We start from the raw sequence: 13,640 nt of genomic DNA on the forward strand, positions 1-13,640 counted from the left end.
AACTTATTCTCTCTGGAGAAGAGACGCTTGAGAGGGGATATGATTTCAATTTACAAATACCGTACTGGTGACCCCACAATATGGATAAAACATTTTCACGGAAAGGAGTTTAACAAGACACATGGCCACTCATTCAAATTAGAAGAAAAGAAGTTTAACCTTAAACTACATAGAGGGTTTTTTACTGTAAGAGCGGCAAGGATGTGGAATTCCCTTCCACAGGCGGTGGTCTCAGCGGGGGGCATCAATAGTTTAAAAAACTGTTAGATAAGCACCTGAATGACCGCAACATGCAGGCATATACAATGTAATACTGACACATAATCACACACATAGGTTGGACTTGGACTTGTGTCTTTTTTCAACCTCACCTACTATGTAACTATGGAATAGAAGTAGCAGTGCAAGAGCTTTTGCTCAGATTAGTAACCACCGAGCACCCATAAAGGGTGATTATTATTACTGTCATTGAACACCTGATAGAGCTTATTTTACTTGCTTTTTCCCTTTAGTGTACCCCCAGACCCTATTTTGTTTAAAACATAGCAAAGCAAAGGGGGAAAGGTGCCACACTACAAGCCATACACAGTGAAGCACCAAGAATATTATTGGCCACACCCACACACACAATAGGTTTATGAATGTTTTTTTTTTTTTGGTAGATATACAACCTTTTTTCAAATTAAAAAAACATCAAAAACATTAGGTTTTTCATGCTCCTCTTTTTATTCACTTAATATAAAAAACTTTTTTTTTCTTTTAAGAATGCATTGTAGCACAATATACAATACTTTAACATACTTTGTGTGAAACTTTGTCAAAATAAGAGCCTACACCTGGAACAATGCAGTGTCAACAGACATACAGACCCATACGCCATGCACAATTGGTTAGTGCACTTACTCCGGACACGAGGGACGGGTCACTAATCGGACCAAAACTTCAAACATTGCACAAGCCGAGACTGATATAAGTTCTCAGAATGCATACATTTTTTTTTTTTTGTTTTTCAATAAAAAAAAATTACACAAGCAAAATATCGACGTTTAGTAATAATATTCATAGAACAACAAATTTCTCTGTAATTCTAACTAAAATAGTTCAGGGTTTGTGATATTTTTGTACAGGAGCAATAGTGATGCACTCAAGACCAGGTTTGCTGTCCCTGTCACCATTGAGGAAATAAAAGTTCCATATTTGTGGGCCTTGTAGATCGTCAATGTCTGCAGGGATCCCTGGTCCCATAGCACAATGAATAATCATTTTTCCCTAAGTGCTAGACCTGGATTCAGTATGTCTTTTGGGAGTCACTGTTCAGGCAAAACATTTCTAATAAAAACAAATTTTACAAGAAAAAAAAAAATCCAACTCTGATGTAGAGTTTTTCCTTTTCTTCTAAACCATCAACACCACCAGTGACAGGCAATGTTAATTTATATAAATTAATAAGTTAGAAAACAGTACATTATATACATAATAATAATTATAATAATAATAATACACTGTTATAAACAGTAAAAGTACGTGTCAGGACTTGAGGCAGTGCAAGATAAAAACAATGGTTTGGCTTTATAGATGACAGGGGGAAAGTATTGGAAAAAAAACAAAACAAAACATGCAGGACGTGGTCATACACATTACAACACACACCGCCTTTCCGATCGTCATATGTAGTGGATGCACGTTAGGGAAAAAAAAAAAGGCTACCTCTTTAATAGATTGTGCGGAAGAGATTCTACAGAAAGCAACAATCTTAACACATATCTTTGTATCAAGCCAAAAAACGTGAAATGACTTTGGGTGCATGGAGAGAATGGCGATGACCAGAGACGGAAACGGTCTCTTTTTTTTTTTTTGATTCTGAATAATTGCGATAAAGTCACATATATTGCCACGATAAAGGAAGACTGCTTCTTTCCAGAAAGAATTAAAATATACAAGTTATTTTCTTGTTCGGTTTACACTAAATATTGTGTAATTAATAGGCATTTCAGACAATGGAAGTTATACAAAAAAGGCACACACGTCCTCAGACAGTTGGACAGGGTTTCGACATAGATCTACCGAATAATAATAGTATTCATTTCTAGCCTCTAACTAGGTTTTTGTTTTTTAAAATTTCACGGTAAAAAAAAACAAAAAAAATCTCTCAGTTTTGTGTCTTTACTTCGTACAGTTCTCTGATCATTCATGCTGTTTTCAAAACACGTCCATGTGTTTACGTCTCACTTTTCCCCCCTCCTGAAAAACAATGCCGAAGAGTAACGTACATTACTTGGTAGTTTCCTGAGCAATCTTTCAATTCGGCACCCTCAGCCACGACTCCACTGACGAGCAGCTGCAAAGATCTTGGCCATTCTCAACCAAGGCCAAAGATCAAGATTACATGCTTGTCAACAAAGACAATCTGCATGTGTTCTCCTGGGTTGAAAGTTCCCATTCAAACATGACCTATGTGTCCAGAGGTGATGTGTCGTCTGTCAGTATTTCTGCATCGCCTTCTGGAGAGTCCTCGATTCCTGGATCAACCATATGAAGAGTTTTCGTACTGCTATAGTAACTGATACAGTCCCCCTCTTTGTCGTGGCTTTCTGAATCTTCTTCTTCAAGAGTCAGCTCAAAATGGAACTTTTCTGAGACCCCCGGGCAGTCCTTGTCCTGCTCATCCAAAAGAGGAGAAGGACTTTGAGGTATCATGCTTTGGTACCAGTTCCTATTGTCATCCAATGTATCCAAAATATCCTGAGCATCAGGCTGGACCAAGTCTGCCCATGTTTCCCACAAAGGATGGACAATATAGTCGATGAAGCCAACCTAGGGAAGAAAGACCAATTAGTTTTCTATATGCAACAACAGCAGAGAAAGAAAGGTTAAGGCTGAACTCCAAGGAACTGCAAAAACACTTAAAAGCCTAAACATACTCATTTGACTTGATGTCTCATATACATCGGCACTTAGACTGGGAAAGGGAAGGGCAGCACTAAGTCAGGTGTGCTGCAGTGTATATGCGCTGACATGCTAAAGGAGTAGAATGATGCCTTCATAAGTCTATTGCTGTCCCTTAACTGTCCAGTCACAGGCTGGGGGATGATTGGTGACCATGCTGTGTTGGTTAACTGCAGTTGACAAAAGTCAGGTCATGAACATGTCTCTACTTTGAAGTCTGGCATGACTGTGTAAATCTTAAGAGTTTCTGGTTAAAACAGCTTTCATCTTTGTATTTCAGCTGTATATTTAGATGTTTGCCTGGACTTCAGTCTTAAGCTGGAAGGAACATTTAACATCTCTGAGATTGGAAGGATTTTAGGTGGAGTTAAAAAGTGGTATGGCCATGTGCAACATGGACACCTTTGTTCTCCAATTTTTACAAATTTTTGTTCAGCACTGTTGACTTTTTTTCTGGACTAATTCTGGGCTTACGGCTCAAGGATGGCAGGGTATGACCACTTTTAAGGATGGCAGGTTGTGTGACCACTCGTAATTCCTCAAAAGTTACCCATCACTGGTCGAGTTTGAACTATTATTTGAATGTATTTCGAGGCACAAAGGAATAGTGTAAGACTTGTGGCGTAGTTCTCTAACAGCTACCCATCTCTGGTCTGGATTGGACCACTATATGAACGTACTTTGAGGCACAGAGGAATAGTGTATAGACTTGATTGTGTAATTAGTCAACAGCTACCCATCTCTGGTGTAAATTGGCCTAATATTTGAATGTACTCTGAGTCATAGAGGAATAGTGTACGATAGGTGAACAGTATACCAGTGAAGGAACATACCTGTGATTTTTCCACAGAAGCTGTGTGCTTGTCACACATTGGACTGATCTCCATGCCTCGTTCTCTCTCTTTGTCTCCCTGCTGGAAGAACTCCTCCATGATTCTGTCCGTCCACTGCCGGTAGAGCTCCAGAGATTTTGTTGGATTGCTTAAATCTGCGCAGTGCACCATATTCCTGAGAACCTACAAGAAAGGACACTTTAAGTTCAGTAACAGATCTCAACATTCTGTTCCACATCATTCTAACAAGAACTGTAGTAAACTTCCAAACACCAGCCTACAAACATGTTTTGCTGGACTTTTTAATTTCTTGAAGTCTACTTGTTTGTATTTTGTAACTGTAAGGTAAACTGTACATCACTCTCTGAAGAAAAGGATTTGCCAATAACGTCTTAGGCTGGCAGTCTCTGGGTTGCACTGGCTGAATGGCCTATTGTCAACTAATCCTGCTGTTGTGATTTATGAAATCCTGGGATAATTTCTGGTCCTGTTCTAGGAGGAAATGTCTCTCTGTAGATCCAAATCTGCTTGGCGCCACAGAAGATCTTCTAAAAGAGTTTGATCCGCTCGCTACCTATGTCATGAAACAGTCATATTTCAGAGCCTCCTTGCCCTAATAACCATTAAATACACATTAGCAAAGAAGACTTTGTTTGTGTTACCCAAATTAACTAAATCCTTTTTCATTTTTCAAGAATGTAAGGGATAATCTAAATGGTTGCTAAGTATTTATATTGTAAAGCGCTGCGTAAACTGTTGGCGCTATATAAATCCTGAATAATAATAATAATAATAATATACTACATACAGTGGTCTTTTCAGACATTATTGTAAATAAAGACCATTGACTTAAAAACTATGTATAGCCCAAACAGTTTTTTTGTTTTTAATGAAATAGGGAAGGATTAGAACCCCTCTCATGTTTCTATTGCTGTCTATGCCCATGCTCTGTAGATTCACCTTCTCTATTTGCTCTGTTAAGCACTGTCACCAGGACAGAGAATGATTAGAAGTCAAAAATATTATAATTGTCACCAGAACAGAAAGGTAGGATAAATATTCTAATGGGGACACCTTTTCTGGGACAACTTCCAAAGAAGTGAATTTCCTCTCACTTCCTATTGTATCTCTGGAGTAGGAGGTGATGGGAAATTTCCCGAATGATTCATAGACAACAGAAGTAAACTGAGAGAAGTTTTAATCCTTTCCTACTCTGTCCAAAACTATAAAGAATTGTTTTGGTTATAAGCAAACTTTAAAAAGCTACATTATTTGGAAGAAAAACAAATTCAAAGCTCTATATTCCTGTTTCTATTCCCACACACCTTGGAAAGTTCCCTGTCCTCCTCCTATGTGCCTCCATAATTTAAAATAATCTTAAAATCAGATGGAGCCACAGCAGATGTGCAGACAGAAAAGCTCAACCACCCAATCCAAGAGATAAATTAAACAGCAAAATCGTTTAATGCTGCCAAAAACTAGAATTTCAATACATCAGGGCGCTGGGATCAGAGTATTGGAGAAATAAAAGAAACAAGAGAATACTAGGACTTATTAGTTGTATTTATGAACTTACCTGTATGCGGTCAGTGTAGTTGTCTAACAGAAGAACACCAGAACTGGTAACCTTCTTGGTTTCTACCATCGTCTTCAGATCGGCCAGCAGACTCATGTGTTTGGACATGTCTGTGGCAAGCACCTACAAAGAAGCAATAAAATTAATAAAAAATAGTCTAACCCAGTGCTGGTCAAATAATTGCATGATAAGGACTGCCTTTGGGTAATGCCTTAGTTTGAGTTCTAGTATTATATAAAATAATAAAATCATGGCACGTCTATAGAATTCTAGGAAACTGAAAACATATGTCATCTCCCCACCACTTTTTACCAATCAAATATCCCCCCACCACTTCTAGCTTATCATGTCCTCCCCACCACTTCTAACACGTCTTATCTGGCCCTCCACTTCTATTCTATCATATCCTTCCCACACCACTTCTAGCCTGTCTCATCCTTCCAACCACTTCTAGCTCATCTGAACCTTCAACACCCTCGACAATTATAATCTCAAAGATTCTTACCATGTCAATGACCATTTTCCTGAGTGATTGCTTCTGCTTCTTGGTAAGGTTCTGAAAAATGTCACAATTTTCCTCCTGCAGCAACTTAAAGCCCACAGCCAGGTGGTGATTCTCCAGGACAGACTCGTCATTATACATAAGTGCAAGTTCGGAATCTGAAAATTAAATTGTTCTTTAGTGATCATTTAAAAAAAAAAAGACATATTTAAAAAACATTTATCACTGTGAATCATGATCCTTTGCCTATGAAAAGTTGCCTCTGCCAAGGTAAAACAAATTAAAAACACCCGCAACTATCTGATAGGGACGCTGTGCTTAGCATGGCCCTATTGGGCATAATAAGGGACCTAATCTGCCCATAACTGAGCAGTAAATGGATTCCTCTTTTTTGGAGATGTCTCCCAAAGATGACTGTCATCAACATGGGTATCCACCAGACAGGACAGATAGTATAGCTGTATGTTAACAGCATAAGTCAGTGTTTTATAGCAGGCCTAAAACTGCTTTATCATGTCAAATACATGAAAACACATCTGGGTTGGGTATCTGTGTTTTTTCACTACTCTATGCAAGACACCACAAAGCAAGGTAGACTTACTTGTATTGATTAGGAATTGATTGGTTACTCCTGGATGGTCTACGTCATGAATGGCGGCTGCAAAAATTGCGGCAAGGACTTCCAGGTCGGTAAAGACAGCCTAGAAAATAATATTTTTTCATGAAAACCTGTTTCAGAGCAAAACTTTCTACATTTGCGTATTTTCAGGGCTGCAAGATAATAAAAAAAAAAAAAAAAAAAAAAAAAAACTAAAACTAGTTCACAACTAGCCAAAAGTAACCCAAACCACTGGAAAAATAGATCACGGATGGAGACGTTCACCGCATTCACCTGTTAACCCCAAACGGGGCCAGACAGATGTCTCGCTGTGCATTAGTCTCTATGGTCTATGGTCGGCCGATGGTTTTCCAGTGGATGATTGGTGGTGAAAGGCACAAGCTCCAAGTGTATGCTAACAAGGAATTATGGGAAAGGATCAGTGGGAGCAAATGTGATGGTTTAGCAGCTGTATCCTTCTTTAGGGCAGTCCCACGAAAACTGCAGTGATATCTGTCAGATGACTGACATGAACTAGTGACCCATATTTATTTGGTATATTCACCACTAAAAGAAGCCTGCTTGATCTTTGCATCAGCCTGTAAAGTGCTGCCTTTGTCTCTGCTAGTGATATTCACCCTCTCTATCTGTCCTGGTAGCTAGAGTCCCTGGGATTGAAAGTGATGAAAAATATAAAAGGTTGAATTGTCACTAGAACAGGAATAGAAGAGAAATCCTTCATGGAGGACACTTGTTCCGATGACAACATTCGCTCCTTTCTTTGGAAACATTTCCCCTCACTTCCTGCCCATGGGACACAGATGGTAAAAAAAAAAAAAACCTGACAGGGATTTTACACTTTCCCTACTTGATACAAAATGTAACAAGTTTTGGATTTAGATATACTTTAATTACATATCTTTAAACTTTAACATTAATTATAAAAAGTAAAACTACCCAGAGTTCCGTGTTGCCCGCCCTATTTCCTCCAAGGTTTTCCTATTACTTACATCCAGAGCTGGAGTTGAAAGGAGCACATGAGTGGACTGTGTGACATCAGCAGCATGGAGGCTGTTATGATAGGCGACGTCCGAGTGGTAGTGATCTTCTAAGGTCATTGTGTAGGTGATTAGTGTGTCTACGGGAATTTTAAACGTCTTCAGCAGATCTCTCTCCTATGTAGTAAAATAGTTAATAGATTTTAGCTTACTGAAAACATTAAAAAAAAAAAGAAATCTTTTATAACAAAATTGAAAAGAAAAAGGACATTTTATTCAGTTAATGATTCTTGATACTGACCTGGAATATAGCATACATGATGCAGGTAAGTGGTCTACTGCAAGAATAGCCTGCAACCTTGAAGATGTTAAGTCCCCATTTGTTCAGATCCTCCAATTCCTAAAGAATCAATGAAGACGAATTAACAAAATGCAGAAAGAAAATTGAGCGTAGTGTTATATACCGATGAACTAAAGCTGAACCCCGTGCAAACAATGAAGTACATCCAGTATCTGAGAGCTAATTCTGTCCATTAAGTTCTAAGATTTTGCCCCAGTGCTGGCATATAGCATGAGTCAGGGCAATGCAGCTTGTGGCAAAGCCTGATCAAACAGATTTTTTGCCCATGAGAGGGTGCCTTTACGATAAGAGCAGAATGGTTTCTCCATGTTGCTTGAGGAGACTGTAGCCATATTAGTGCACAGAAACAATTGAGTACTGTCAGTGATAGTTTTTTTTAATTGCACTAACATACAATTTTATAGGACAAGCTTTTGGAGTATATCCCCTTCTTCAAGGTCCAAGCAGTACTCATTCAACTAAGTGAATGAGTACTGCTTGGACCTTGAAGAAAGGGACATACCCCGAAAGCTTGTCCTTAAAAATTACATGCTAGCGCAAATAAAAAAGCTTTCACGGATTGTACTCAATTGTTTCTGTCCATGTTTACAAAGCACTATTTATGACCCCATTTCATCTGTTTCCTGGAGCTTGGAGGAACTTGTATACACCTCACTGGGTGGCCTCCTGTCAAGTCTTAAAATATTACCAAAGTGGCAAGTGGTCTGGTTGAGCTCAGCTGTCACTCAGCATCACTCCCCAGTCTTGAGTCTTATATATTTCCACCTGTGTAAGGTCATTGATGACCGTCATAATATAAAACACAAAATCCATTCGTACTTTAGACAGCATGTCTTCGTGGTCCGTCTTGACTCCAAACCGGGACATGCTGGTGTTGTTGAGGCTGGAACTATGCATCAACTTCTTTACACCGCTAATCTGCGTCATTAATTGATGCCGCTTCTTCTTCTCACGGTCTTTCTGTGTTGGGGACGGGATCTCCACATCATTCTGCTTGTCTGTGAAAGAAAAAGCATATATACATGTCATGAAACTATTTGCAAAAACAAGGATAAAACATGACATATTTTGATACCTGGAAGGAACAAAATATAGTCAAAATACCTAAAAATCTATATTTCAGTTCTGTCCATTTCTTGTCCTAAAGGGTTACAATATTCCCAGTTTTACAATTCTTGTAAACAGTAATTAAATGGTCACCTCCCTTTCTCATGCTATATAAAAATTGATATGGATGGAGTTCTCAGTGACTTATAGGAACTACAGACAAAACGTTTGCCTTATCTGTCAATTTCATTGGTATGCCAATAAGTCCTGGTCCAGCCTGATTGGGGAAAGAGTCACTAACCCATGCATTCTTCAATGGCAGGAACAACATATATGTTTGTAAAATATTTTTTCATCTAGTGTATTTGGGGGCCTTGGACAAACCTCTTGGATTACAGTACCACTTTTGCATAGAAAGCTATGCATCTCTATACTTCCCACATTCCACATCTGTTCAAATTGGCCATTATTTGCCCAATCACAAGAAAATTCAGCTAAGCACCTGATGAAAATTAGCAACTGCCTACATTAAGGTTGGCTTTAGAATAGAAAAACTTGCAACAAAGGAAGCATGTGTCCTCAAAATCTGGAGTACTCTTATAAGAAATTACAGCATACAGAAAAAATCCCATTATTTTGCAACCCAGGTGCTCAAATGTTTATGCAAATTTTGCTTCTACATTGGAGTTAATACGGTAGTGTTTGTTGGCTATAAAAGCTTTAAACACCCTCCTAGGCTTTCTAGGATTGAGTTAAAACATCCATGCATGCACTGCATTAGCGCTCAGATTTTTTAGGGCAGAATCCATTAAGTTCTGATAAAAGTAGGTTATTCTGTCTTCCCAGCACCTCCTCCTGACCGTTTTTCTCAAGCCTCAGACATGCGCCCGCTATTCTCGGCCTAATTAAAGCTCCTGCACAATGGAAAATAATTGAGGCGAAGTGCAGCTGTGTCTGGAGTGGGGTATAGGATAATACAGGCAGCTATTATTCACTTGCGCCATCAGTTTGACACTAATAGGTGTTTCCCTGTGGGCTGCCGCATCCACTGGGAAAATTGACGAGCGGCTTCTGTCTGGAATCTCCTCCTGGAAGTGTGAAACCTTCAGTCATTTCCACGCGATAGAGGCGATTCCCACCAAACCGATCCTTCGTTAGTTTGCTAGGCAAGTTTGCTAATTTTTTTTCCATGCAAGTATGTGAATGTAAACTAAATCATACACAGACTTAGAAAAATATCTACAATGCAGAAAGATACCCACTTTTAGCATGCCTAGATTTATAAACATGCATCCAGTGGAGCCGTGGCGCCTCAGAAAAATATCTTAAAGAGAAGGTTTCTCTAAGGGTTTCCTTAGCTGTATTACCCATGTCAAAGTAGATCCATTAGTGTATTTTTCAAGGAACTTTCTGTTATGGGGGGGACAACCCTCTCCCAGTTTTACTACAATGTTGTCATTCTCTTACATGATTGAGACTACAAGCAATCATGATGACACATTTCTTAGATATGGTCATGCTAAAACAGGTGCAACTAGACAGGAAGTGGCTGTGAATTGTTTTATATCTGTTTGTGTTGCCCTTGGCAATCGGTCATACTCTCTCTTTCAAAACCCTATACACAGCTGAATATGTGGAGAATCTCATCGGTTAATAATTTTTATTAAGAACAGTCCCTCCAGGTAGTTTCATCAGTTGGTGGCTATGGGTGGCACATGCAGTCCCTCCTGATACTCCCATAAACTGGTTGCTATGAGCGACAAGAGAAGCCCAGCCCAATAAGTCCATCAATTGGTTGCTATGGGCAACAAGAGCTGTTTCTCCAGATGCTTCCATCAATAAGACCTATAAGTGCAGGGGATTCCCTGCATGGCAAATGCCATTGGATTTGTCACTACTTTAAGGGCCTCCTGTTACACAAATGGATGTTAATATACTACCCACCTCTAATATATAGCTTCTATTCAAATCCAAAAAATAACAGTACTTGTCTTTCATACACAGCAGATGCAGCCATTTTATAGGTAGATCCCTTTGCCAACCAATAGAATCACTAGAAACATGTGACATCTTTGTCCTTTGGTGGTGGCTTGGTTTTGGGAAGTGTTGGGTAGACCACAAAGCTGGGTACCACACTGTTGTTCCTAATTTCTAATGGGATGATAGGCTGTATTTTATGTATTATTGGCCAGGGCCAAAAGATGGCCAATGTGGTGATGTTTCGTAGAGTGAGCAGTCTGTGAACCGGACACAAGGTTGTCTAGGACACTGGGTGGTGAACACATGGTTGTCTAGGACACAAGGTGGACACAAAGTTATCTTGGACCCAGAGTGGATGCAAGGTTGTCAAGAGCACAAGGTGGACACAAAGTTGTCTAGGACACAGGGTGGACTCAAGGTTGTCTAGAACTCAAGGTGGCAATAGGGAATAAATTTGTCCATTTGCCAAAAGGCCGACCATATGGTTTATTCTGTAGCAGGAGACATGAATGAATATACTTTTTATTGGCATCACATGTTCCAGAATAGTAATTTGGCACCATTGTTGCCATATTTTCCAAAATAGTAATTTTTAGGTAATTGAAGGGGTTTTTCTACCATGCAGATAAGGCTGTTGCATAATATAGGCCCTCTTGCAACTCGAATTAGCTATGTTGCTAGCTTCCTTCTGTGCTTTTTATGTATTTATACCCTCCAACAGGGGTGTTTAGGCTTGGCAATTTACTAGGACTTACTGCCTACAGTGAAATGCAAGATGCACAGAGCCCAAGTTATCTATTTTGCTTTGGATAAATGGATACGCTAATTTCTTCTGAATATGGATATAAAATGGCCTACTAAAGGGGATGGATACTGTTTTAAGAGCTAAAGAGCTTCAGTCTACTGGTGGTAAAGCATGGTTTTGTGTCATAACAGGGTGCTACTGGAACAACTGCTATTCTACAGACCCTGACACCCTGAAGTTTTGTGTCATTGCCCACTCAAAACTACAGAGCAAACAAGGGATGCTTATTTTGCATCACGGGGGTACAGCTTTTTTCTTGGCTCAGTGCGAAGTTGCAGCCATACACACACACACGTGTCCAATTTTATTTTTCAATTCTCAGGCTGTAAATTTTCATTTAATCATGGCACGGGTTGCTGAAATAGCACCAGGTTATGTTAATCGGTCAGTTTCAATGCAAATGGTGCTCGGGGGAGTTGTTGTTTTAAAACATTATTGCTTTATCCATTCTTAAATTGCCTAATAACTGTCGGCACACGTCTGCTGCCCAGAACGAAACGCGTCTTCAAAGGGAGTTCCCAAGGAATTCCATCGGAAACAAACAGGCGCACCTGCCTGCAGCCATGTAATAACGGTCATTTAACAAGAGCTGTGTCAACTCAGCAAAGGATTGTGGGTATGCAGCAAATCAAAGCGCCCTTACCCAAGAATGTGCTGGAGATATATTCAGACACCTGATTGCCCGATCTGCTCATCTCCGAGAGGTGGGTCAGCTCCCGATTCAGCATCCTCTTGAACTGTTGAAAAAAAACAAAAAAACAACATTTAAACCCAGGGCCTCCATATGTTTATATCGGTATAAAACGGGATTTCATTTTGACATGTGTTATCAGGGTCCAGATCTCCATTAATGAGTCAATTTACATTAATAATCTTTGAGGTACATTTTAAACATTGACACAAGGTAACGTTCATCAAAGCTTATTCTCTACAGAATAAACTTCTCCAATGGGCTTTGTATCAGAGGACGTTTAGCAAACGAAGAAGCATCACGTGAGCTTGATAATGGTATATCATAAAAAAAAAAAAAAAAAAAAAAAAAAAGACAGATTGCAATACAAATCCCCCTTTGCTATGCACAATCACATAACATCACTTAGATAAGATGACCCGATTTCAATTATCACCTGCGGGCCTTACAGTCTTCCGTAGAAAGCATACTGCTTCCAAAATGCATCAACAGCACAATTCTGAAATGGACGACAAGGCAAAAAAAAACCCCCAAATGCACGGTCCGTTAATCCTCATAAAAAAATACACCACGCTAAACAAAAATAAAAGGTCTAGATTGCACATGACCTTGTTTTTTTTTTTTTTTTTTTTTATGCAACTTCATCCTCCCTAAGCCTGTAACACAAATTGAGTCCATGCAAAAGAATAAAAATAGATCACATTAACGAAGGTGCTCCAAAATATTAAAAAAAAAAAACCCACCTTGATGTAGCCCCAAGAGACGGACAGTAAATAATTAGCCTCAGGCATTTTGGAATATTCCCCAGAATGGAAAGCAGATCCCTCTCAAATCCAGATGTCATACAAAGGAATTCCGGATGGATTTAGGGAATCCTGGGGTTGCGTTCATGGATCAGCCGCTGGGACACAATCCTAAGACTCCGAATGGTACCGCCACGAAGAGAAGAGAGCCCCTTGATTTCATGGTAGCCGAGCACAAACTGTGGGCAGGGACAGCACAAAGAAGGCACAGGCAGCTGTCCAAGTGCAAGCCCTTAGTGCCCATAAGCAAGACTGGATCTAGTGGGGGCTTCTCTGCTTCACATTAGTCGTGCTCAGCTGAGCAAGCTGCTGAAGTGACAATTATTCGACGTTGGTGAAGAGAAGGAGGAGGAGGGGGGGCAGGGGGGGCTGTCAGTCTTAGTGCACCATCTCTCTCCGAACAGGGAGAAGATTAAGATGGTGGAAGCCCCTGCATAATTGAATACAGCATAGCCACCCCCGGAGGTGGCACGTATCTGCTTGGCATTTAACCCTTGCTG

General features: G+C 39.7%; 1 protein-coding gene across 4 annotated transcripts in view; it reads right to left on the minus strand.

Annotated features, from left to right (window-relative positions):
* Nucleotides 1-702: 702 nt before the first annotated feature.
* Nucleotides 703-13,640, minus strand: part of PDE4B (phosphodiesterase 4B) — a 552,181-nt gene continuing 539,243 nt past the window's right edge. For 3 of the 4 annotated variants that reach the window (XM_073593787.1, XM_073593789.1, XM_073593790.1), the window contains 9 exons: nucleotides 12,290-12,383; nucleotides 8,634-8,812; nucleotides 7,755-7,853; nucleotides 7,466-7,630; nucleotides 6,459-6,558; nucleotides 5,861-6,015; nucleotides 5,356-5,478; nucleotides 3,780-3,962; nucleotides 703-2,814 (listed from right to left, as the gene is read on the minus strand). In XM_073593787.1, the coding sequence (XP_073449888.1) occupies nucleotides 2,452-2,814; nucleotides 3,780-3,962; nucleotides 5,356-5,478; nucleotides 5,861-6,015; nucleotides 6,459-6,558; nucleotides 7,466-7,630; nucleotides 7,755-7,853; nucleotides 8,634-8,812; nucleotides 12,290-12,383 (1,461 nt within the window). In that variant the 3' untranslated portion in view covers nucleotides 703-2,451. Of the gene's footprint in view, nucleotides 2,815-3,779; nucleotides 3,963-5,355; nucleotides 5,479-5,860; nucleotides 6,016-6,458; nucleotides 6,559-7,465; nucleotides 7,631-7,754; nucleotides 7,854-8,633; nucleotides 8,813-12,289; nucleotides 12,384-13,080; nucleotides 13,470-13,640 lie in introns of those variants that run through there. The other variant, XM_073593791.1, reaches the window with a different exon arrangement.

Source organism: Aquarana catesbeiana, linkage group LG07 (genome assembly GCF_042186555.1).
Source record: "Aquarana catesbeiana isolate 2022-GZ linkage group LG07, ASM4218655v1, whole genome shotgun sequence".
Taxonomy (NCBI): Eukaryota; Metazoa; Chordata; class Amphibia; order Anura; family Ranidae; genus Aquarana; species Aquarana catesbeiana.